Raw genomic sequence first — 23,121 nt, 5'->3', positions numbered from 1 at the left:
TCATCCGGAATATTCATGGACCCCTTGTCAATCACTGCGAGCGTGGTGGCGCTCCTGGGCGCCTCGATCAAGGTCGCATCTACGCTGAAATCGTTTCGTGATGCGTCACTGCATGTGGACACCAAGGTCAAAGGCCTCATTACTGAAGTAGACCTATTCGTTCAAACTTTGCACTCGATGAGAGACACCCTGAATGACACCAAGTTGCAACACTCCAGTCAACTAACAGGACATATCGGCGACCATTGGAGGTGTATCAACGAATGTATAAAAGATGGACTACATACAGTCCAGAGCCTGCAGCTTGTATTGCAAGGCGTCGACAAAAGCGCTCGGCTCTTCGGCACCGTACGAAAGCAATTTCGATTTAGGGAGGCCACAGAGGAGATCATCATTTACCAACAGCAAATACGATCATATAGGGACACCATTCAGCTTTCACTCCAGACAGCCATATTGTGAGTCGCTGCAGTAGTTGCCCAGACATCTGATCAAAGCTAAAACCAGCTAGTTGGAATTCAGTCTCTACAAAGGATGCGTCCTCCGAGACTTTACCCAAATTAGATGAGCTGGCCTTGCTAATACGCAACCTGGGACACGATTTGAATCACAAATTGGTCATGTGCGAAGGCATGGCCAAATCGCCTGTAAGGGATGCGCGGATTCGAAGTATCCAGAGCCTTCAATCGTGTGTACGAACATCGTTCGATGTAGTATCGTCGGCATCCACGACACTGGGCGCGAATGACACCAGATCAGTCCTGGCCCCGTCCGATTATATGGACATTTTCCCAGCACGAAGTCAGTCGGTGATGCTGCGATGGCTAGCAGAGACGGGCAACACAACTCGGTACATGAACCAATCTCAAGCGCTCGGGAGTGTTTATGGAGAGTTTGACGTTATTGAAGATTCGGATTCCGAGGCCGAACAGGAGGTGGAAGCGATTCAGCTGCAATTACAGAAAGGAAAGGAACATGTACAAAACGGCAACTCAGTCACTGCGGCAAAGTTTCTCGCTGCAGGAATCTCCAAGCTAAAACACCATCGCTCCCGATACCTCGATGCCGAGCGGAAACTCTTTATGCTCGATGATCTGCTTCAACCGCTGGAGGAACAGCAAAATTGGGCTGAAGCTAAAAGAATCAGGCTTGAGAAACTGTCCGTCTTGTCGTACGACATGACAACACAGTCCGATAGGTACCTTCAAGAGACTCTCGGATTGGTGGAGTTTCTTTTGCGAGCACACGACATCAACGAAGGGCGTATCTACGCACGGAAATGCATTAAAGCTTATCGAAAACTCGGCACCGACGGGCTCGATGGGCTCAAACAAGCATTGGAATTGATGATCACGGCATGTCAGCTGGAACAAGACGAGCCGGAGGAGGAGGTATACAAGGCAATGCTTGCGCAACTCGACATCAATCTTGGAAGCGACAAAACTGCAGTCGAAGCCAGTGAGCCGGTTTTACCCGCGGAATTTGATGCTTCAAGTACTGAAATTCCCAACTATTCAGCTGAGGAAAGGGAAAAAGCTAAATCTTTCCTTCCACGATTTCCCAGCCTACCCAGTCTATTGAGCCAGTCGGCAATCGAAGAATTCTTGCAAACCGACCAAGCAGTTACAGTAACAGACAAAGTGCGAAATATTTTCAGAAACACGGTTCCACCGAGTGAAGCGATTCCGTTTGCGTTAAATGACAGGAAAACTGAGCAAGACAGCATTACTACTGGCACGACAGATGAGATTACAGATGACTATCAATCGATTGACGACAGCTCGACAGTAACCACTTCTTCATCGTGTACAGATACAAAAGATAAAGAGACTGGAAGCCAATCTCAGAGAGTTGATCCCTATTTGGACCTCCAAGATAGCTTATCGGGATGCATCGGTTTAAAACGCGACCGCCAGCCCGATTTCAACACCAACGCTGGGAGTTCTAGCAATCAGTGCATCAAGGTCACAACGCCCTCAATCCAGATTGAAGGATCACCGTCTCAAGAAGATGGAAACCCCACAGAAACGGACGTAAGGTCAATCTACGAGCTTGACGCGTCCACTACCGCCATGGACAACGCCAATTCTGACACGCACCATGGTCCTTCTAGAACGTCTTCTGTGCATATTCAAAGAGCTTTCTCATGGGAGGATGACAACAGAAGGGAAAAAGACATGTTTTCAGTCCATATACCAGACAAAGCAAATACTACGATAGAAGAACCTCGTAGCGTTGCGGATATTGGTCTCGATACATACTTTGAATCTTCGACGCTTTCGACCTGGATATCTGCCATGCATAATGCCCCATCGTCCGAGCCGCTGGAACCCAGCGCCCAGCCTTTACCATTTTCAAGGGAAACAGAAAGCCCTACGGCCACCAGACTTCCCTTGATTGATACAGAGGCTGGATGCGATAGGAATGATACTTGCAGTCGTAAGATCATACCAAACCCCATGAACTGTGCCCAGCTAACTATCTTTCTTATTACAGAGGATCAAGTTTTTAAAGACGACGAAAAAGGTGTGACGAACGAAACCGACAGTATACAGCCAAAAGCACGGGTAACCACTGTTATTCTCGGTCCAAGTTGTTCCGGGAAGTCGTCCTTAATACAGTAAGCCTCACAGGTGGCACATTGTTTGTCCGAGCTAACATCTACGGCTACAAGAGCGTACATAAGCGGGAGCCGTGAGAGACCAGAAGTTGTAAGTGATCATTGACTGAAGGTTGAAAGTCAGGAATAAAGAACTAAAAAGATCTAGAATAATGGCCTTATGGCCTACCGGGCGAGCGTAACAGAAGCCAAAACCAGGCAGCCCATGGACATGGTCATCTGGGACACATCCGGTGAAGTCGCTGATCTTCACAAACTCAAGGGCGTGCAAAACGTGGACTGTGTGGTCCTCTGCATGACTGTGGACTCTCCTGATTCCATTCGCGACATTGAGGATATAGTAGGCAGACCAGCCCACCGTCAATTCATGATATTTGTGAAGAAACTGACATTTGGAATATAGTGGATGCCGAAAATCCGAAATTTGTATCCGGGACGCCCGCTAGTACTCGCTGCCCTACGGATTGATCTTCGCGACAATTACAAGACGCTTCAAATGCTTGCCGACGCACAGGATCAGCCATTAAGCTCTGCAGAGGTATCATATGCCCTCTCCCGTTTGAATTTATAAGCCCGGATAACAGAATCACGCACTGACTTTTCGATGATAGGGTAAGAGAATCATGGACCGCATTGGAGCTGCCAGTTACTTTGACTGCTCGGTCAAGTGCCGCGAAGGTGTGCAGGATCTTTTTCATGAAGTGGCATTCCAAGGCCTACAAGCGAAATCGGATCCTCGGCGCTCAAAAAATCTCTGGGAACTTACTAAACGGTCGTTTCGAAGGAGTTGGAAATTTCAAGCAGTTTGAAACGTCATATTCATGCACGAAGTATTTCCAGAAAGCGATTATGGGACGTCGCTCAAGCGGTGTTGGTTATGGATCTAGAGCCCAATAAAAATATTTGTTACTAAGCATTAGTGGTTTAGTGGTAAAATCCATCGTTGCCATCGATGGGCCCCGCGTTCGATTCGCGGCTAATGCAACTATTCTTTTTGCGATTTTAACATATACTATAATGGCTACTCTATTTCAATATAATATTAAGCTGGTTGATTGGTCTTTTATATATGTCCTCTTTCCTTTTACAGTTTATGCTAGTGGCTTGTTCTTTCTCTCTCTTATTTCCCCTCTTAGAGAATGAAAATCATTGTATGCTCGTTTTGTATTTCATTCTAACATTAATTGCATCTGCCATTTTTCTTGGCTTTTCGGAGTTCTCGCAAATATCGTGTTGGTGATGTTCGAGTTCTGGGTTAGGCCTCGTTGTTGTTGATCGCCATATTCTTGGCGTGTTTCTACAATTGCGGCCTTGATATTGGCGGCAGGCAGGGAATAACCCGGAGAAAACGTCAGCTTCCCGCCAAGACTTGTCAACACCATGGCAAAACACCACCATAATCGCATCTGGAACGTTTTCGATCAATCAATAGTTGCAATTGTTTGGCTGGCAAGAAAAAGAAAACACCACGAGGCCTCTCGTGAGTTCCTTCTTATCTTTTTAGGCTGGTTTGGCAATGCAGAATGTGTATCTTTTGAATGACTCGCAAAAGCCCGGAAGCCATCACCACTGGCACGGACGTCCGAATGCCATAGAAAAACGGCGCTGCCTCCGACCTCCCGACGGCTGCGGCTCTCGGGGAGGCTTTGGTGCTAATCTGCTTTCAGCCACCCGCAGAGTTCGTTGCAGCTAAAATCAGCTTGATGCTGGACAAAGTCTACCATTTTAGCTCCTACCTATCTATCTGCCACGCTGCGTACCAGTAAACTGGTAGCTAGCTACCTTAGCCCCCAAGGCGCTTTTCGCAGCTTATCTCTGGGGTAAAGGGGGACCCGCCTGCCGGGACTTGGTAGTATACGTAGATGGTCGGGCTATCCAATAGGGCAATTGCCAAATCGACGATAGACCCCCCGGGAAACATGGTGGAGACGGCTCAGCTGCAAGATACCTTATCTTCGGGATATGATATCCAGAAGCCGCCAAGTTGGGACATATCTCTACATATACTCGAGGTGAAACGCACCCTGCAAGTGACTTGAAGACATGCATTGGACCTCTTTGAACTACCCTCCGTCTGTATTCGAGACTCCTCCATCCGATCCAGCGAACATATCATCACGGCAACCTGCGGATACACGACAATGGGTATCGTCCAGCGCTGGAAGGCCAGCGACCTGGGCCAGGAACTGACTGGCCCGCTGCTCGCCGTGTGCAGTTACTCCGGTCTGGCCGGTGCCGGCTTCGGTTGGGACAATTGTTACTGGGCCGGTTTCCTGGGCATGAGCCAGTTCGCCAAGGACTTTGGTGTCTACGATGCTGCCACGGGCACTTATTCCATCCCAGCATCGTGGCAGTCTGCTGGTAGTGGTGCGCCTACTGCGGGTGTGGCCCTTGGGTGTCTGTTTTCTGGTTTTGTCGGTCAGCGCCTTGGTCGTATCAAGACCTTTTACCTCGCCGCCGCCATTGCCATTGTCGGTATCCTGATCCAAGTCTGCTCTTTTGGTCACTTTTGGCAGCTCATGGCTGGTCGTATCATCAACAGTATTTCCATGGGTCTAGTGTGCAAGTGAGTCCGCCAAACGATCAAGAGTTCTGGGGGCTTATACTTACCAAAGACATCAAACAGTGTTGTTCCGACATACCAGAGTGAGGTCTCGCCTGCCAAGATTCGAGGATCATTGATCAACATCTACCAATTCTGTAAGCCACAACGGAACCAAGACGGAGGGATTGTGTGCTAATAGAGATACTCTCAAAGGGCAACTCGTGGGAGCGACCATGGCCTGTGTCGCCAATTGGGGCCTGCAGTCTCGTACAGATCAATGGGCCTACCGTCCAACGCTCATGATCCAGTTCATTATCCCGATCGTACTCGTCGCCGGTGGCTTTTTTCTGCCGGAATCTCCTCGATGGCTGGTAGGCCGGGGCAAAGTCGAGGAGGCGCGCAAGGTCCTCCACTTTCTCCGCCGCGGCACACCCATTGCTCTCATCGACGAGGAGCTCAACCTCTTGGTACAGGCGGAAGAGCAGGACCACGAGCTCTACCTGCACACATCCTGGGCCGACGTCTTTATGGGTTCCAACCTGCGTCGCACCCTCATCTCCGCCGGCGTCCAGTGCTTGCAGCAGGCTCAGGGCAGCGGTTTCATTGTTGCGTACTCGGTTGTCTTCTTGCAAACTATTGGTGTCACCAACAGTTTCGAGATTTTGATCTATCTCTACATGGTCAACTGCCTGTCTTCGGTGCTGGCATTCCACTTTGTTGACAGGATTGGCCGTCGTCCCCTCATGATTGGTGGCGCCATCTTGCTCTCGATTTGCATGTTTGTCCTTGCTGGACTGACTGGTTTCCACGGAAGCGATCCTGGTGCTCAAAAGGGAGCGCTTGCTTGCCTTTTCATCTGGCAGTTTGTGCAAGCCATCTCGTGGGCTTCTTGGTGCGTACCCATTTCACAGATTAAAAACACCCTTTGGGAAATCGACAGTCATGCTAACCATCAATCTGCAGTGTCTGGATCGTCTGCGCCGAAGTCCCAACACTCGCCGTCCGAGAAAAGACCGTTACGGTGGCGACCTTTAGTGGTTTCTCGACCAGCGTGCTCATCACCTTTGTCAGCCCGTTCATCCAAGACACGGGCTACGGCAACCTGCAGGGCAAGATTGCCTTTGTCTGGGGCGCCGGGTCCATCATTGCCGCCACGTGGGCCTTTTTCGTGCTTCCCGAGCTCAAGGGCCGCACGCTCGAGGAGCTCGACGAGCTCTTCCAGAAGCGCATCAACGTCTTTGAGTTTGGCAAGTACCAGACCACTGGAGCTGGCGCAACCCTCGCCGTTATCGAGGGAATGGCCCACACCGTGGATGACAAGACTGCCGAGTTGGTTATTCAAGAGAAAGGACTGGACAGAAAGGAAGGGTCAATGTAAATGTACTGAGAGCATGCGTTATCAAGTCCGATTTCCAATGAATGTTGAATAGATATATACCTTTGCACAAGCACTCACCACATTCTCATCATAGAGTTCACGTGACCAGGTGCTATTCATGATTTATAATACTGCAACAGGCGAGTAGAACTAGGAAACGGGGCCGCTGGCTGGCATGCCGCATGGCTCACTGAGCGTCCAAGGTCTTGCAACAACAGATAGTCTGCTATGGCTTGAGATCTTGCTGTTGAGAGCAAAATTGGGTTACGGATGCAAATGCGGGCCCATCATCTCCCGTTTCCTACCCCAATGTCGCTTGTGGATGGCTCACTCGAGTTGCATGACAGGAAGATCGCTGCATGCTCCGTGCCACAAAATAACATTCAACATAGAGCTGTGGGGCTGCGTAGTGTAGTGTCATGTCGTACGCTTGTTTACTCGATTGTGAGACTAACAAATATCTTAATCTCGATTCTTCCAAGGTACACATGTGGGAACATCAAGTTGGTTTCATTACAATTTGACAGGACAATTTACTTCACAGGCAAGGGAGTTTTCGTTGTAGTAAGTAAATGTTCAAAACCCAATGAAGTATTTGGATATCATTCCACGGGCTATTCTCAGCTCTAATTTATATACAAAAAAAGAAGGAAATAGGGAACGCTTTATGCAAGTGGTAGGTTTTCTTCAGACGCTTTCTACACGTTCTTGTTGGCAAAACCAATCTGGGGAGTGGAAGAGCCGTCATCCTTGAAGACAACAAAGGCAGCCTTGAGCGCAATGTCACCAAAGATGGAGAAACCAATGTCAGTGTCGGGCTGGATACCACCGTAGCACGAAGTCTCGGCGGAGTCGACAGCAGCGTAGTTCATGTAGTCGCCGGGAATGGTGATGGTAGTGCCGCTAATCACAAAGTTGAAGTCGGGCAGGTCGGCATCGCAGTCAAAGAGGTATCCACCGTACGAGTTGGAGTACTGAGCACCGGAAACGGAGCTGTAGTATGACTCGCAAACATCCGCGGGGAGGAAGGCAAGAGTCGTACCAGTGTCAGCAATACCGGTAAGGGTGGTCGTCGTGGTCGATGCAGAGCCAGCGCGGGCCACCTTGTTGTCGCGGCCGAAAAGACCAGAGAGGGCCTCGGCGAGCTCGCCCAGGTCGCCACCGAAGCCAGAGTCGTCGCTACCAAAACCACCGCGGCCACCGTCAGAGCCGCCAGGACCGCCACCGAATCCGGAGCCGGGGCCAGAGCTAGATCCAGCCGAGCCGCTTGGGGACGAGGGGGAGGCGGAAGTAGAGGCCACATAGGATGCTGTCTTGCTCGATGTAGCCTGAGCTGCGGCAGAAGACGTGGCAGTGCCGCTGGTGCTGCCGCTGGAGCTGCTGTCACCAACCGACCAGCTGTCGGCAGTGAAACTCCAGAATCCATCGCTGGAGTCGACATCGGTGTAGGCAATTTCACCAGTGTAGAGCGAGTCGTCGATCCAGCCAAAGTTGTAGGTTCCGGGCTCGCCATTCTTTAGGTCAGCGGTCCAGAGGCTAGAGTCGAGAGATTCTCTGATGTTATCAAAGAAGGTCTTCTGGGCGGTGGGGGAGACAGTGTTCAGGGTGCTGAAGGCAAGACCGAGAAGACCATCGTTGTTCTGGTCCTCAGTGAACGAGTCAGAAACTGTCTCGGCAATCTCAACGGCCTGGGCGTCAAAAGAGACACCGCCAACGGAAACGACATCAGTGTAGACAGTTCCAGAGCTGGACGATCCATCACCATAGCTAATGTCCCAGGTCTCTCCGTCAAGTAGGGTCGAAGTGCTGCTGTCGTCGGGGGTGTAGATGCTCTGGCCAGAAACATCGCTGCTCTGAGTCTCGGACGAGAAGACCCAAAGGTCGGATGAACCAGAGTCAAAGTCAAGGTTCAAAACCTGTGCAGGAGTACCGATCGACACGGGAGTGAGGTATTCAATATCAGACTGCTCGGGAGTGGTGACAGCGGAACCGTTGGTCCGCTTGGAAATGGACAAGGCGAGTCTCTCAGACTTGAAGGCCTTGATAGTGGCAAGGAGGTCATCGGAGGGGGTCTTGCCGAACTTGAGCAGAGTCTTGGCCACGGCAGAAGGACCGTGGCGGACATGGTTCACGGCCCGCACCTGGTTGACAGTGAAGCCGGCCTTGCGGTGTCCGGGAAGAGAACTGGCGGGAGCGGCAGCGGCTCCAGCGGCCAAGGCGGCCGTCAGAAGAAGGGATGAAACCATGACTGTGACAGACGGGACGATCGTGGAGAAGGTTTGTTTGGATAGGTTGTTTAATGAGAGTGGAAGTGCCGGCACTCCCTGGCACTGGCGAGACTAGATATCAAAAAGGGCGAGGGAAGTCGACGAGAAGAGAAGAGGTCTGTGATAAGGAGCGATGACCTGATGGGTAATAAAAAAAAAGATACTCTCGACAGCAAATTTCAAAGAGTATAGAACTGAGAAGAACTGACGTAGAGGAATAGGCAGAGCGAAAAGAAAAGGAACCTACAAGCGGAGGCACGGCGGCCGAGGACTATTCATATGGATCGGCAGCATCACTTGGGCGCGCAATTGAACGGCGTGAAAAAAGCTTTGTTCACTGGCTGCATCGAGGAGGGCGTCTCCATTCTTCTCCATTCATTCCACCGTCAGTTACCAGGACGAGGATGAGGTTCCGGGCCAAAGAGGCGTGGCATGGGTAACGAGGGTGACCCGTCTTTTGGTGCAGACATGCAGGGTTCTGGTCGAGATGCATGGAGACGGACCAAGGCGTGCTAAGGTGTGGGAACTGATGAGTGGATGTGCTTTCTTGGTGTGCTTGGCAAGCTTGGTAAGGATCATAGTCAGCCGCCAGCGACCCTCTGCGTATCAATTTCGAATGCTGCTTGGGTCAAGTGGGAATAAGGAAAAGGAAAGAAGAAGAAAATCCCATCAAAATGAGCCTCCTGGATCTTCACGATCGCCGCAAATAGACGGGTGTCGTCAATTGATTGAGTGATCCCTGCTCGGCGGACATTAGCCTCGTTTCAAAAAGTGCGCAGCCCAGATTGTCGACCAATGCCAGCCATTGACTCGTGAAACACGCAGAACAGCAGTGGCGCGTCCACGCCTGTCAAGTTTGTTGCTGTGCAGATATAGGCCGTTCAATGTTGGTAAGGGGGCTTTGAACCTGGCATGCATCCCATCAATGCCATCATCGTCATCAGATGACCGAGCCATCTTGAGGAAGTGTTGGTAGAGCAGGCAAAGTGTATGGTAATGGAACTGAGTACATACAACCCCCTCCCCATTTGCGCCGAAATCCGCGGGCAGTGCGGGTCTGCCCACCTGCCACGCGGTATGCTGCCTCAGATTCTGACCATCTGGGAGGTTTGCGCAATCAATTTCGACAGACTTTTGCGACAAAATGGGCCTTTGAGGGTGAATTTCGAGAAAGAAAAAGACCCCGTTCGGGACTAGTATGGAGCCTGGCTGCGCAATTAAGGGGTGGGTTGCTGATTAAAGTTCGAGGACCAATGGATGTGCCGCGTTAGTATAATGGTGTTACCAAACTGGGACTCTTGGGCCTCTCTTTCTTTCTATGTCTCTTCCCTACTTACTTACTGTGCAGTAGCTCCCATGTACCTATTACTACAAGATTGCCGAGGGACACGTTAAGCAGACCGCAAAAGCACCAGTCAACCAGTCATGGTCATGTTCCGGGTCATCCCCCTCTGTTGCCAAGCCGGCACGAATCTCGCGAGCTCACAAGTCAAGCTTTGGCGCCTCATGTCGGCAGTAGAGGGCCAAGCTGAGATCTTTTTGTCTGCTGCTCGCTTCGTGATCCATTATCCCACATAAAAAGCGTTGCCGTTGATTAGTGACCCCGTATTGCCAAGACATGCAATTAATGTCTCTAAAAGAGATGCAGCATACACGAGCAAGCAGTTCCTGGTTTGCTCCATAATATAACATTACCACTTCACTCTGTCAACTTTTCCCCCTGAAAGCCAAATCCATTGCTTCTGCAGGGCACCAAAGGGTGCTTGCTCAGTGAGTGCAGCCGCCAAGCAATCCAAGCAAACCCAAGATGGCGGGAAAAATCTTGATTGACAACCTCGAGGATAGCTGACCGTTCGACAAGGCTAGCTTGCAAATACCGACTCGTAAACACCCGCCTGCCGCCTCAGGGCGTCAATTCGCCTTTCCGCTCCCGACGGTATAGTGCATATACTAAAGTCTAGCATCTTTGCACATCCTTATCACACAGGCCCCATTTATTTGTCCATCGAGTAAACTTTACTGTGCCTACTCTATCTCATTTGCTACTCTTTTTCATCCAGTCAAGATCTTAATTCGCGATCTCGAATCTCTAATGGTTGAATGATGCGACTCTTTGGTGCATGTGATAAAGTGCTGACGTCGGTTGAAACCAGGTGGGCAATATAGTCGAGCCATCTTTACCGACAATGCGTACGTGTTGACCGCCGGTTACTATTTCCGTCGAGAACCTCTACTAAAGCTGGCACATCTTTTTAGACAGAGGAAAGCCGAGCCACTGCTAGAAAGCCAGCAGGACAACACAAGTCATGAAATAATGCAACTAGAAAAAGAATTGCCGCTCGCCGAGCCACGATCCCGTCAACCCGTATCCCGTTTTTGGGTGACGATGAATGCCGTCGTACGCCCCCACATAAATCATGCGTTAAGCCAGGCGCCTAAGCGAAGCCATGTCCTTTGGCGCCCCGCACACCCAGCAAGCCACCCGAGCCCCCAGTCCAGTCTCGCCAGTTTGCCAGTGTCCAGCCTGATTCAAAGCACAAAGTTGCACAAAACGCAATCGCGTCACCAATTCGCGTCTCCGAACAAATCCGTTTTGGCTGGCGCACTCTAATCGCAACAGCAGTTTTTTCTACCTCCCCTCCTTTGGCGTTCCAGACCCCGTCGAACCAACCCCCCCTTGAGGAATCTCTGGCACCTCAGGACCCCTTGTAGTACGTACGCACACTACGATAGCAGAGCCTCAACGTGGGAACCCGAACCGCCCCACGCCACACTCGAATCAACCCCCAGACAAGGACGAGGGGGAGGGGGACCCAAGTCTCGGAACGAGCCTCTTCCCAATCCTTTTTCTTTCTTTTTGCTGTTCCCATATTCGGAACCCGGCAATAAAGAGGGAACCTGGGCCAAGCCCCCCCGGGCAGAGGAAGACAAGAACAATAAGCCAAGAAAGTCTTGGGATGTCGAACCAAAGACCTCACTCCGCCATGGGCGGCGCGGCCGGTTTGGCCGGAGGAGTCAGAGAAAAGACCTATTTTGAGTTGCAGAGGGAAGCCCTCATTGGCGAGATCGCCATGGTATGTTTGTCCGCTTCTCAATGCAGGCCATGACACATGGTTTTTGCATAGCTGGGGAGAGAATGCGGTGTAGGCTGATTAGTTGCGTCTTGTGTTTTTTCTCTTTGCAGAGCTTCGAACATGTTCTCGCCAACATCAATAAACTGAACCGAAACCTCGAGGCTGTGATTGCTGTATGTTCCTCCCTCCCAAACCTCCCACCCTTCAATTGCCCCCCGCCAAGGAAGCACATGGTGGCGGTCAGCTAGCACGAGAGCGACATCGTTATTCACATGACTCACCTTGACCGGACTGGACTGATTTGGCTGCTTACAGGTGGGAAATGAGTTCTCGTCTGTAGAGGCTCTGTGGTCCCAATTCGAGAATGTCATGGCCAAGGAACCTGAGGAAGAAGGGAACAAGACAGATGCTGGTGTCGAGGGCGACGGTGACAAGACGCCGAGAAAGGAAGACTAAAGAGTCCTTTGAAAGCACCGCCATGATATCCCTACTCTACTGATCAAGGCAACTAATTATCTAAGAATGGGAATAATTTGTCCCTTCGCAGCTTGACTTCATACAGCAAGCCGGGCGTCTCGGCCGTTCTGCCGTGCAAGTCATAAAGGCAGTTCAGATCGGTATATATAATCATGCCCGCACTGATGAGATATCACGAGCGGTAGATTGTGGTCTGAGCCTAATATGTATACAAGTACATATATATACATATACAGGGAAGAATGGTTTGAGAACAATGCAACGGCAGAGAGATCTGTTGGAGACAGTCACCAATATGCTTTCCCTCATTGCATGGCGTCTATATCCATAGTTTGAACCATCAAACCCAAGACAGCAATTCACGAAATTCACGAAATTCACGAAGCAACATTTGAAGATTGAGAAATGACGAAGAATGTGATTTATTTCCTATCCCGGGCGAAGATGCTTGACGTCAAAAGCAAAAGAAAAACAAGGCAAGGAGTCCCAACACCAGGCAATCAATACAACAAAAAGAAACGGGCCCCCTAGTACATGTAGTTTCCAGTAATGCAGGCTCCTGCTTTTGGCGCCTGCGATGGAAGAAATAAGAAATATGAAAGTAGGGACACTCTGTATATCCTGCTCCGATCCCTCCTCGCATTAAAATGCTGCACATACAATATGAATGAAAACTGTTCGTCAGCAGCCCCCGTCCAACTCATTATCGTAGACCCTCCTTGGGCGATCGCAGGATAGCACAAAAACGCCCGCTCATCAAGGTCTATATGCGAGACGAGATCCCGTCTTGACTCTCGCGGTCATAACGATATGACGAATGCTGGTGTGCTTCCTCGTAATATCTTCCCGGGGTCGTAAAACAAACAAAGGAACCGTGTGAGAAAAAAAAAATTCATGCTGAATAGGTCATTCAATACTGGGTATAACCATCCCCTGCCGTCCTCATGGTGTGGACTGATCCGTTCCTCATCATGACTGCTTCATCAATCGTTAATGAGAGCGCACATCTAGAGATGAATGCAGTTCCTCTTCTTCTTCTTAAAGGGTCGAATTTGGGAGACGCTGTTCTTCTTTTCGTGTGACGGTTTTGACGATGAGTTGTCAGCGGCGGCCATGGCTGCCTCGAGGTTGCGTCGGTCGTTACCAACAACGGTGATGATAGCCTGGTCGAAGATCTCGTCGACGCCCCTCATCTCCTTGCTGCTACATTCCATGTACTGGGCACCCATCTTCCTGGCAACGGCCATGCCCTGCTCAGCAGTAACTGGTGTGAGGCCTTGGGTCTTGAGCATCTCAATACAGGTCTTCTTGTGGCGCAGATCTGACTTCAACCCCACGAGAATGAGGGGCGTGTAGGGGCAAAAGTGGAGGACTTCTGGGTACCACTAATACGATAAGATGGTTAGTGCACTGAGCCTGAGCGTTTGGCTTTACGTAAAGACGCAAAGGCGGGGGGTTGGGAGGGAGGAGCTGAGTGCCTGGGCGTCAACAGCTCTTTTTCTCGGCTACGTACCTTGTCCATGACGTTTTCAAGCGAGTTGGGACAGTCAATCGCGAAACACACGAAGATCAGGTCTGTCTCTGGGTACGAGAGTGGTCGCAACCTGTCGTACTCTTCCTGACCGGCAGTATCCCACAGCGCAAGTTCTACGGTCTTACCGCTGGGGGGATGCGTTGGATATGTGATGTAGTTTTCAAAGACTGTTGGTACGTATTTCTATGAACAAGACAATTAGCATGCTGTTCTGGTTCTCGTAGTTCGCGGGTTGCGCGCATGTCGCGGTAGATCCCTGTCGCAAATCCTCGCAAAGGCGACCAACGGGGCTGGGCGCAAATGGGTTTTTTCTTCCCTCCTTGGAAGAGCGAAAAAGAAGAACTTACCTCTGGAAAGTAACCTTGGCTGTAGCTGATCAACAGACACGTCTTGCCGCAGCCGCCATCGCCGACAACGACAATCTTCTTGGAGTAGGCTGGTGCTTCTGTGGTGTGCGTCCCTGACGATTCTCTACCTGTCGAGCTGCTCATGACTGTGCTGACCGTGCCTTCGCTGGACCGCGTGTTGCGTTCCGATGTGCGCCCGCTCGTCGTCGGCCTGCGGGGAATGTCGTGCTTCTCATTATGGCCGTAGTAGGAATTGCGATTCTGATAGTACGCCATGGTTGGCGAGCGACAAGGGCTGGCTGATCGATGGATACAGATGCGAGCAATGGACGGAATGCGGTTGGCTCTGGCTTAGGCGTGGGATGGAGAGATATGCTTGTAAAATGGAGCTGGCCGCGTGTGTCGCAAAAGGTGTGTGTTCACCGCTTGGAATGGAGGTGAAACTCTGGCAGCAGGTGCAGGTCGCGTTGTGCCTTTTGGCGGATGGAAAGATAGATGTGTAGTATGGAAATTTTTCTTGTCCAAAATTTGATGGAATGATGGGAAAGGTTTGAAGCGGAAAAAAAGGGAAAGAAGATCGAGATCCCGTGTTTACAAAGGCAATATCAGTGGAATATGGATGCTTGCTTTCCCTCCTGCATCGTCTGTTCTGGTTGGCGGCCTGCTGTCATGCGTGAGCCTGTAGCGGTTGACCGGGTAACCCTTGTGTGGTTTGGCAGTCTGGAGCTTTCAGGTACCCATTCCACGTTGTCATTGATGGGCTTGAACTCGGTTGACCCCGCGTTGATTGGGTGCCCTAGCAGCTTACCTATGTAGAAACCGGCTGAAACCCCCGCCAACCACTGAGCTTACCTTGGGTTGCCTGGACCTTGCCCGGCAGTAGTACTCTCATAGTGTGTCCAATTTGCGCAAACTGGCCACAACACGTCCTCGCTCTATCCTATGGGGAAAGCCTTGGAATACGTAGTAAAAGCCCACTGTATTAGCGACCGATGCTGCCGAATCTATCTTGAGATGAATCTTGAAAATCTAAACGCTAACGGAAATGACATCGTTGATGAAAGTCCCCAGTAATCAAGGCACCAGGCCTCAACGCCTAGGTACCAGAGAATCCACCTGAAAACCAAGGTACCAGCCACCGAGAATTCAGTCATTTGGGTCATTTGGAGCCTAGAGGCCCCTCCACCAAGCATTCGCCAGCTGGCTCTGGGCGTGGGTACTACATAGGCTGAGCCTGCTGCAAACGGCAGTGCGAACACGCTGTACAGCAGCAAATGCCAGCTAGTGCCAGCCCAGACCCAAACTGAACCGTGCACGTGGACGCGCGCACCAGAAATCACGTCACGGAAAAATTACCTAAGGCACCAGAGAAAATTCTTTGCCCTCACCTAGCAGCGCGACCAGCCGCGAACCCTCGTCAGTCAGATCCACGCCGACCTAGCAACTTTTCCTGTTCGCGTCACTTCTAAGCCTTCTTTCTTCCATCATCACACACGACACCATCTTCACCGCCAACACTTGTCAAGATGGCCGATCATACTCCCTCCAAGTACATCACCCTTGTCTCAGCTGATGAGTTCGAGTTTGTTGTTCTACGCGAGGCAGCCATGATCAGCCCCATGATCAAGAGCATGTTGGAGATCCGGGGTAAGGACTGAATCCGTGCCTTGCTCCCTCAGGTTTGATGGTAGCTGAGTACGGATCCTCTGTAGGTTCCGGCACCCTCCTTGAGGCACAGACAGGCCGCTGCACCTTTCCAGAGATCAGGTAAGTCATTGGACATGGACGCGTCTTTCACTACAGGCGCGTGCAAGCACCCAAATCATCCCCTTGTTCGACGATGCAAAAAACACATGTTGCTTTCATCCTGGACAGACCCTGCCCTAGGCGTGGGACTGATTGACAGTCAACTACACTTGATCTGAGAACTCCCTGCAACCTCACCAACCTAGTCCGGCCAGTGCCACGACTTTTCAAATCTGACAAACTTCTTAGTGGTCAAGTCCTCGAGAAGGTCGTCGAGTACTTCCACTACTGGTACAAGAATCGCGACAGAGAGGACGTTCCTGACATGGACATTCCCGTCGAGCTCTGCCTTGAGCTTCTCATGGCTGCAGACTACCTGCAGCTCGACAGTAAGAACAACACCTAGCCCGTGTAGCACAAGGCGCGCTGGACCCAGCTCACATTTACCAAAGAACCCACGTAATTCTACGAGTGTATGAAGTATGACAGGCGTTTGGAGGATTTGCTTTGGGAATCAATACCATCATGAAGTTGGATCATGGCGTTTTGGAGTTCATCCACCTGGCACAACTCTGCAGAGTTCATGCATACAGGTCAAGGGCAGTACGCATCGCCGCAGAAATTCTGAGACCAGCGAGGACGCAAATACATCAGAATCTTATTTGGCAACCATTGACAATTTCCTGCCTATTGAGTAAGTATGGTCGCCATGTGCTGTGAACCAATCAAACCGCCAACCTGCATCACGCCCCCATCTTAGCATATGCGATCAACCCTCTTCTTCCATGGGTTAACTCGTCTATATCGGATGGAAGAAGGATACTGTCCCCCGTCACTCTGCGTCGCCTGCTTTCCCTATGGAGGCCATGCTTTTTAGGAGGGGATACATGTTCATTTAGGAAACTTGTAATAGCCAGCAATTCTTGTATCATGGCAGCTTTTGTTCAATTCAAGTGCAGTCCACCAAGATTTCCGTTCACATGAGCCGAATATACATCTTGATCATCTGCCCATTTGCAATGACTTGACTGCGGTTGTGACTAGATAGTGCTATGTTTCGAGCGCGAGCCGTATGTCATTGGCACTCTAGGGAAATGTCATGTCATGGTCGTAAGACGTGTCGATTGATGGGAATACCCAAAAAGTCACTGGTCGACCAGGACCATTCTCTCCATTGCCAAATATCCAAATCTTTGCAACTACAGAGCCGTCCATGGTTTGAGTCTCTGTTAATCATCTTTTTCGAATTAAGTTTGACAACTTGCGCGCGAAATTATCGTGGGTAAATTCTCGACAGGAGGCAAAGCTTATCAACAGTGTCTCGCATCTTTCCTTCCACCCCTCAAGCTTTTGTGGGTGCGGCGCCATCCTGCCAAAGGGTGCGACTAGCGGAGAGAGGCGCGAAAGAACAGAACTTAATCCCCCAACAGCCAATTTCTCTCATCTTTCCCCCCAATATTGATGAATAGTATCACTCCAGTGTCTCTTCTGAAATCGTTCCACTTCTTTTCCTTCTCAAATACTCTATCTCACGACTCACATTTGACTCAAGGTACCGCACGCGGCAGCCGCAAGAACCTGTCATCTTGTTGCTGTTTCCGGCTAGCGCTATCTGTGACCACCTATCACCGCCGCCGCTTTTGACGGGTCCGTCTCATCAATCAGCCGCATCTTATTCCCTTCCGTCTGGGCCCGGCACAAGTGCCACTTTCCTGTTGGGTCCACACACAAACAACCAGCGAACCGATCGTGGGACCCCTCCCAAGCATGTCGCGCGATTCGATGCTCGGTGGAGCAGCCGACCCGCAAGCTGGTGCCGGTCCAACTACTCGAAGGCATCGTCATCGTCAAGGGCCTTCGCGATCCTCTACTGCTAGAGCTTCCTCTGTCGCCAGGGCCCAGCTGGAGCCCAAGCTGGCCAGCCTACCAGATGAGTTATTGCGCCACATTTTTGAGTCTGTAGCCCTCATCTCGCGCCGGGATCTCTGTGCCGTGTCCTTGGTCAATAAGCTGTGGCACGAACTGGCCGACGAGATTCTCTACAAGAAGCTTCAGTTCAAGAACCCAGAGCAGCACCTCGTCTTTAGTCAGTCCTTGAGCCGCCGCATGCGCCGCGGTTCTGCGATCCAAGATGTCAGCCTCGAGTACCCCACACATGAGCTGTCGCATCTCAGACTCGACGGGCACATCCATGGCTCGCACTACCATCCGGCCAATTTTGAGGCGCTTTCCAGGACCATCAGCACCATGAGCAACCTCGAGAAGCTTGAAATCTCCGTCCCAGTAACGCTTCTCCATGGAATTGGGGCATTGTTCAATGGGCCTTTTGACCTAGCCTGCCTCAAGTCATGCACGCTCTTCTACCAGTGTCCGGACGACGCCTACTGGGACCTGCGCGAAAACATTCACATCTTTGCGCATCCAACGCTGGAAGCTCTCACCATTCGCCGCGCCAAGCTGGACTATCGGGGTTTTGACTTTATCGAGAAACCACACGAAACATCGCTGCATATCCTGCATCTCATCGAGTGCGACATCAGCGACGATGGTTTGTCGGATGTCCTCGAATTTCCCAAAGGACTAAAAGAATTTGTAATGACTCAGCTCGAGGAGCCAATGCCTGAACTAGAAGAGAGCTCCGACAATATGAGCGACTACATCATGGCTCTCAAATCCCAGGCACACTCCATGGAGAGCATAATCATCGACCACCCGACCTTGACAGGCAGGAAACCTGCAAGGATGAGGAATTTCGAGGTGCTCAAAACCCTTCATTTGAATTGGGACTACCAGTTGTTTGGCAAGTCGTCCAAGAAACCGAGGCTTCACTCGGCAGGACTTGCGCCCGAGCTCGAGACCCTACACTTTACACACCAGCTCGGCACAGATGAGGAAGTCACCGAGCTGTTCGAATACACACTGCAAATGGCGCAGCACACAAACAAGAAGCTGAAAACAGTCGTGGTCGTCGAAGGCGACCATGGCGTGCCGAAAGAAATTGTCGCTGCTTGCAAAGCCGGAGACATCAAGTTGGATATCATTGGGGCTTTTGATGATTACGAGGATGGCAATGGATTAGACACGGGGCCAGTCGCTGAAAAAAACACCAAATGGAGATAAGAATGGGGCTTAGACATGGTGCAGATCAAACAAGAGCCAAGACATAGAAGTTGGTGATACCATAACTCGGTCTCGAGGATCGGTAGAATGTGTCGGGTCACAGGAACAGGATGAAAACTCCAAGATATTATATTAAAAGTTGAGACGAGTACAGTCGATACAGCATCAGTACCCGGCAATGATACAGGATAGACGCTACAAGTAGACAAGTTTATATTTAACCCGGTCTCTTTATGGTGAAGTCGGTGATTTTTCCCTGGTTTATTTCTGCGTCTCATTTAACTCCCGGATGGCTCACCAGGTATTATTCTAAAGGAATTGATACGGTGAACTTTTGATTGGCACAGCCATAAAGCTGGATTCATGAGTAATGCACTTTTACGCATGCAATTTATGAAGCGTGTCGGTACAAATTCAGGTGGATGGGCGGATTGCACTAATGGCGCAGCACCCTAGCAACGACGCGGAACGGACCGTTTGCCTGCCTTGCACGTCAACTATTGCTCGACTTTACTCGGACGGCCTACGGAGTATTTGCAATAATCAAATCCTGAAGTGAGTTCCGGTTTGTGCCTGGTTTCGGTTATTGAGTTTCTGCTCGATGGCGCAAAGTATGGGAGAAGCCAAGACCCATGGCGACCTCGATAAGTGTGACATCAAGGACAATCCAAGCATAAGCGAGATAGAAGCACCGCAGCTGAAAAATGATATGAGAGTTGCAAGTGGAGAGCAACTTGGCAGCTGTGTATTTGGTTGGATGGACCGTCTATCGACACGTGGACCTCGCTGCAGCTAAACAAATCTTTTACCCAACCATCAAGGCAAACTTGTGGTAAAGGAAACTTGCTTCACTTCAGCTTTCATGCATGGGTCTTGATTTCGCTTTACTTAGGGTGCATGAAATACCGTAAGAACTCCACGCTTCAATAAGATTGATTTCTCTAGAACATTTCTCTAATCTATTCTATACGATCTGAAGCATTTTGGTGAATATTGTGGCCCTCGATATAAAGGAGAAAGCGATGCTCAGACATAGAATACGGTTCCTGCGAGGCATCGGCCCGCGAGCCTCTGTTGTGAGGCCACAAACACTACCCAAGCCAAATCAGCAAGCCCGCCTTTCGCATACAAACGGATCTAATGATCAAGAGCCGCATGAGATCGAGCGCCTGAAAAAGGCCATCATAGAGTCATTGACGCTTCACATCGCTGCTACGTACGTCTATCACTACATTAGCAAAATCAACAACCTCGTCACTCTTACACAAACAGATCTAATCGGAGTGAGGTCCGACAGTCAAGATGGACTTTGTTGTTGAAATGGCTCAAAATTTACTTCTGTCTCGCTGGTGCTGCTCACCTTGCCGCGAACTATGCCTATGAGCCACTCAGGGATCACGGTATCTTTGACAACGTTGTCGACCGGACTGTCTTCTGCGCGATTCCGCCAGATGTTCTCTCGTCTCGAATTGCCGCTGATGATGCTCCATACCAACCAATTACCCAAGACAACGAGATTCGACTTCTCATCCTCGAGCCAGGAGTTCCTGGGGACGAGATACGATGCTATTTAGTCAACGTTGATATATCCTGGGGAATCAGATACGAAGCTTTGTCGTACGCCTGGGGAGATGCCACAATTACTCGGGGATTGACCTGCTCTGGACGTGTCATGGAGGTACATGCTAGCCTTCACGATGCCTTGTCAGACTTGCGGCACCCAACACGTCGTCGACGGCTCTGGGTAGACGGTCTCTGCATCAACCAGGCCGACGAAGCTGAAAAGGGCCAGCAGGTTAAACTAATGGGGGACATTTACTCTCGAGCCCGTCAAGTACTCATCTACCTCGGCAAGTCGGACACCTCTGTTGAAGGGGCAATGCAGTTCATTCGCCGGCTCGATCGTGTATTCATGTTCACTTACTTTGGTAACTCGGAACCTGCCAAAGATACTCTCTTCAGATTGAAGAATCCCATCAACATGGAGGAGAAAGATTGGGAGCAGATCGTCCACCTGCTCCTCCGCCCTTGGTTTCGGCGCACCTGGGTTTTCCAAGAGACCGTCCTACCACAACATGGCCAGGTCATCTGTGGCGACCAGTCCATCCCTTGGGCACAACTCCAGAGATTTGTGATAGCCATGGGTCGGTACAATGCTCAGGTCAAGCCGATTCCTAACTACAAGTTGGTGGAAGATGCCGTCAATGGTGTGCTACTAGTAAAGTCAGCGCGACAGGTTCGCCACCCCAAGATTGCGATGCCCAATTTTTGGCCATACCCCCATCGCAGAGAAGGTGCACCAACACATCATGATGCCCAATGCGACCCCAAGCTCCTGGACTTGATCCTAGAGAGCCGCTCGTTCATGTGCACAGACCCTCGCGACAAAGTCTTTGGCATGCTTGGTGTAACCGGTCAGAACATACGAAGCGAGTACATAGACCCAAGATATGGATACTCCATGTCAGCAATGGATGTGTTTCGGAGATTTGTGCTCTGGGAAATCATTCACAATGGAAGCCTTCGGGTTCTTGGAAGCAGCTCAGACAAGGCTGGCAGCCAGGATAGGTCTCCATCTTGGGTCCCAGACTTTACCAGACTTGACAGTCATTATCTCCTGACTGGGAGAATCATAAGTGATCGACAGGACGCCAGTGCCTATGATAAAGCCCACTCCGACGTCCCTGAGCGATACGATGCCAGTGCAGGCTCGTCTGTACAGGCATGGACATCTGATCAAGAGACTGTGCTACATCTCAAGGGATTGATAGTCGATGCACTGCATACAGTTGGACAAAAGTCTGCAGATTTGCCAAATGAGGATTTTTCTCACAAGGGCTACGGCGGTCCCCTCAAGCTTCGACGTGAGTGGTATAATCGGCTACAAATCAACAAGGACATGATCAAAGAGGCGGTGGACATCTGGGTCGCAGCAATGAGAAGGCAGACCCAAGGACATGGCCCTTTTCATGATACTGAAGGAATCATGGCCCTTACAAGAGTTGCTGAACAACGTGGCGACGAATTCCGTACGCCCCCCAGCTGGCGACCGTTTTTGCAAACTTTAATCGGCGACCCAAGATCCGGTGGTACAGCTGGTGATGAATACGACATTGAACGGATTTGGTCGCTTGTGCGCCTGACCCTGCAAGGACCTCTCGTCCCTAGATGGTACCTGACCGAACGTGGTTATGGAGTCGACGGAATCCTCCCAATATTCCTATCCATGACCAAATCGCGGCGATTCGCAGGGACAGATATGGGGCTGATAGGCTATGTTCCCTTCAGGGCTCAAAAGGGTGACCTCGTCTGTATCTTGTATGGAGCTGATGTACCGTTCGTACTGAGGAAGTTGGCTGATGGCAGGTACTCACTTGTCGGGGAGTGCTATATGAACGGAATCATGTATGGCGAAGCGCTAGCAACGACGGACGCCAAGGATCAAGACGTCGTATTCACCATAGTCTAAGGAAGCTGGCTTTTGATGGAAAATGTATTCAAAATTGGGGATCGCCTCCATTGCACCATGCTGATGACGTGTATAGCTACCGTACATTACCTCCGCTGTGGAGATCAAAGGAATTAATAAAAATAAAAAATAAATATTATGAAAGGTTTTTATGTAAATAATTATTGTGTTAGTAATTAATTTAAGAATCTCTTTTATTTATAAATAAAGTATAAATAATTTTACGAGGTTCACGAGATTGCAGAATTGCATAAACGATGGCAGAAAGGGAATTAATTAAAGGATGCGATATAATAACTATTTATAAGCTTAAAAACTGCTAATTTCCTATTTATATAGCTATTTATAATAATAAAGCCGTAGGCACCCGGTTATAGCCGTTTTTAGATTTTTTTATAATTTTTTATTAATTATAGGTATTAATAGGCCTTAGCGCCTTTCGTTAATACGCTTTTTCGCTAAGCCGCTAAAATTATTCGTAGATTTTTAGGCTTAATAAATTAATAAACCTTTAATATTTATTTTTATTAAATAGCTTCGTAAA

The 23,121-nt window shown here is 50.1% G+C and overlaps 8 protein-coding genes across 8 annotated transcripts; 6 read left to right on the top strand and 2 right to left on the bottom strand.

Moving 5' to 3' along the window:
- Window positions 1–620: 620 nt before the first annotated feature.
- On the top strand, window positions 621–2,624 carry PFICI_03376 (uncharacterized protein; the record flags this gene model as incomplete). Its single annotated transcript, XM_007831957.1, has 1 exon — window positions 621–2,624. The coding sequence occupies one exon, from the start codon at window positions 621–623 to the stop codon at window positions 2,622–2,624; it is 2,004 nt and encodes a 667-aa protein (XP_007830148.1).
- A 156-nt stretch (window positions 2,625–2,780) lies between these two features.
- PFICI_03375 (uncharacterized protein) lies at window positions 2,781–3,429 on the top strand (the record flags this gene model as incomplete). The annotated part of the gene is made up of 3 exons (XM_007831956.1): window positions 2,781–2,960; window positions 3,024–3,158; window positions 3,232–3,429. The coding sequence occupies 3 exons, from the start codon at window positions 2,781–2,783 to the stop codon at window positions 3,427–3,429; spliced, it is 513 nt and encodes a 170-aa protein (XP_007830147.1).
- A 1,332-nt stretch (window positions 3,430–4,761) lies between these two features.
- On the top strand, window positions 4,762–6,543 carry PFICI_03374 (uncharacterized protein; the record flags this gene model as incomplete). Its single annotated transcript, XM_007831955.1, has 4 exons — window positions 4,762–5,186; window positions 5,247–5,320; window positions 5,379–6,057; window positions 6,129–6,543. 4 exons carry the CDS (start codon window positions 4,762–4,764, stop codon window positions 6,541–6,543), a joined length of 1,593 nt encoding a protein of 530 aa, XP_007830146.1.
- Window positions 6,544–7,241: 698 nt separating this feature from the next.
- On the bottom strand, window positions 7,242–8,789 carry PFICI_03373 (uncharacterized protein; the record flags this gene model as incomplete). Its single annotated transcript, XM_007831954.1, has 1 exon — window positions 7,242–8,789. The coding sequence occupies one exon, from the start codon at window positions 8,787–8,789 to the stop codon at window positions 7,242–7,244; it is 1,548 nt and encodes a 515-aa protein (XP_007830145.1).
- Window positions 8,790–13,368: 4,579 nt separating this feature from the next.
- PFICI_03372 (GTP-binding protein rhoC) lies at window positions 13,369–14,518 on the bottom strand (the record flags this gene model as incomplete). Its single annotated transcript, XM_007831953.1, has 3 exons — window positions 13,369–13,746; window positions 13,875–14,078; window positions 14,243–14,518. The coding sequence occupies 3 exons, from the start codon at window positions 14,516–14,518 to the stop codon at window positions 13,369–13,371; spliced, it is 858 nt and encodes a 285-aa protein (XP_007830144.1).
- A 1,250-nt stretch (window positions 14,519–15,768) lies between these two features.
- Window positions 15,769–16,394, top strand: PFICI_03371 (uncharacterized protein; the record flags this gene model as incomplete). Its single annotated transcript, XM_007831952.1, has 3 exons — window positions 15,769–15,889; window positions 15,955–16,009; window positions 16,238–16,394. 3 exons carry the CDS (start codon window positions 15,769–15,771, stop codon window positions 16,392–16,394), a joined length of 333 nt encoding a protein of 110 aa, XP_007830143.1.
- Window positions 16,395–17,755: 1,361 nt separating this feature from the next.
- PFICI_03370 (uncharacterized protein) lies at window positions 17,756–19,108 on the top strand (the record flags this gene model as incomplete). Its single annotated transcript, XM_007831951.1, has 1 exon — window positions 17,756–19,108. The coding sequence occupies one exon, from the start codon at window positions 17,756–17,758 to the stop codon at window positions 19,106–19,108; it is 1,353 nt and encodes a 450-aa protein (XP_007830142.1).
- Window positions 19,109–20,130: 1,022 nt separating this feature from the next.
- On the top strand, window positions 20,131–22,577 carry PFICI_03369 (uncharacterized protein; the record flags this gene model as incomplete). Its single annotated transcript, XM_007831950.1, has 2 exons — window positions 20,131–20,324; window positions 20,381–22,577. 2 exons carry the CDS (start codon window positions 20,131–20,133, stop codon window positions 22,575–22,577), a joined length of 2,391 nt encoding a protein of 796 aa, XP_007830141.1.
- Window positions 22,578–23,121: the final 544 nt, after the last annotated feature.

The sequence above is a fragment of the Pestalotiopsis fici genome (genome assembly GCF_000516985.1).
Source record: "Pestalotiopsis fici W106-1 unplaced genomic scaffold PFICI_Scf_2, whole genome shotgun sequence".
NCBI lineage: Eukaryota > Fungi > Ascomycota > Sordariomycetes > Amphisphaeriales > Sporocadaceae > Pestalotiopsis > Pestalotiopsis fici.
This window is presented reverse-complemented; position numbering and strand designations above follow the sequence as displayed.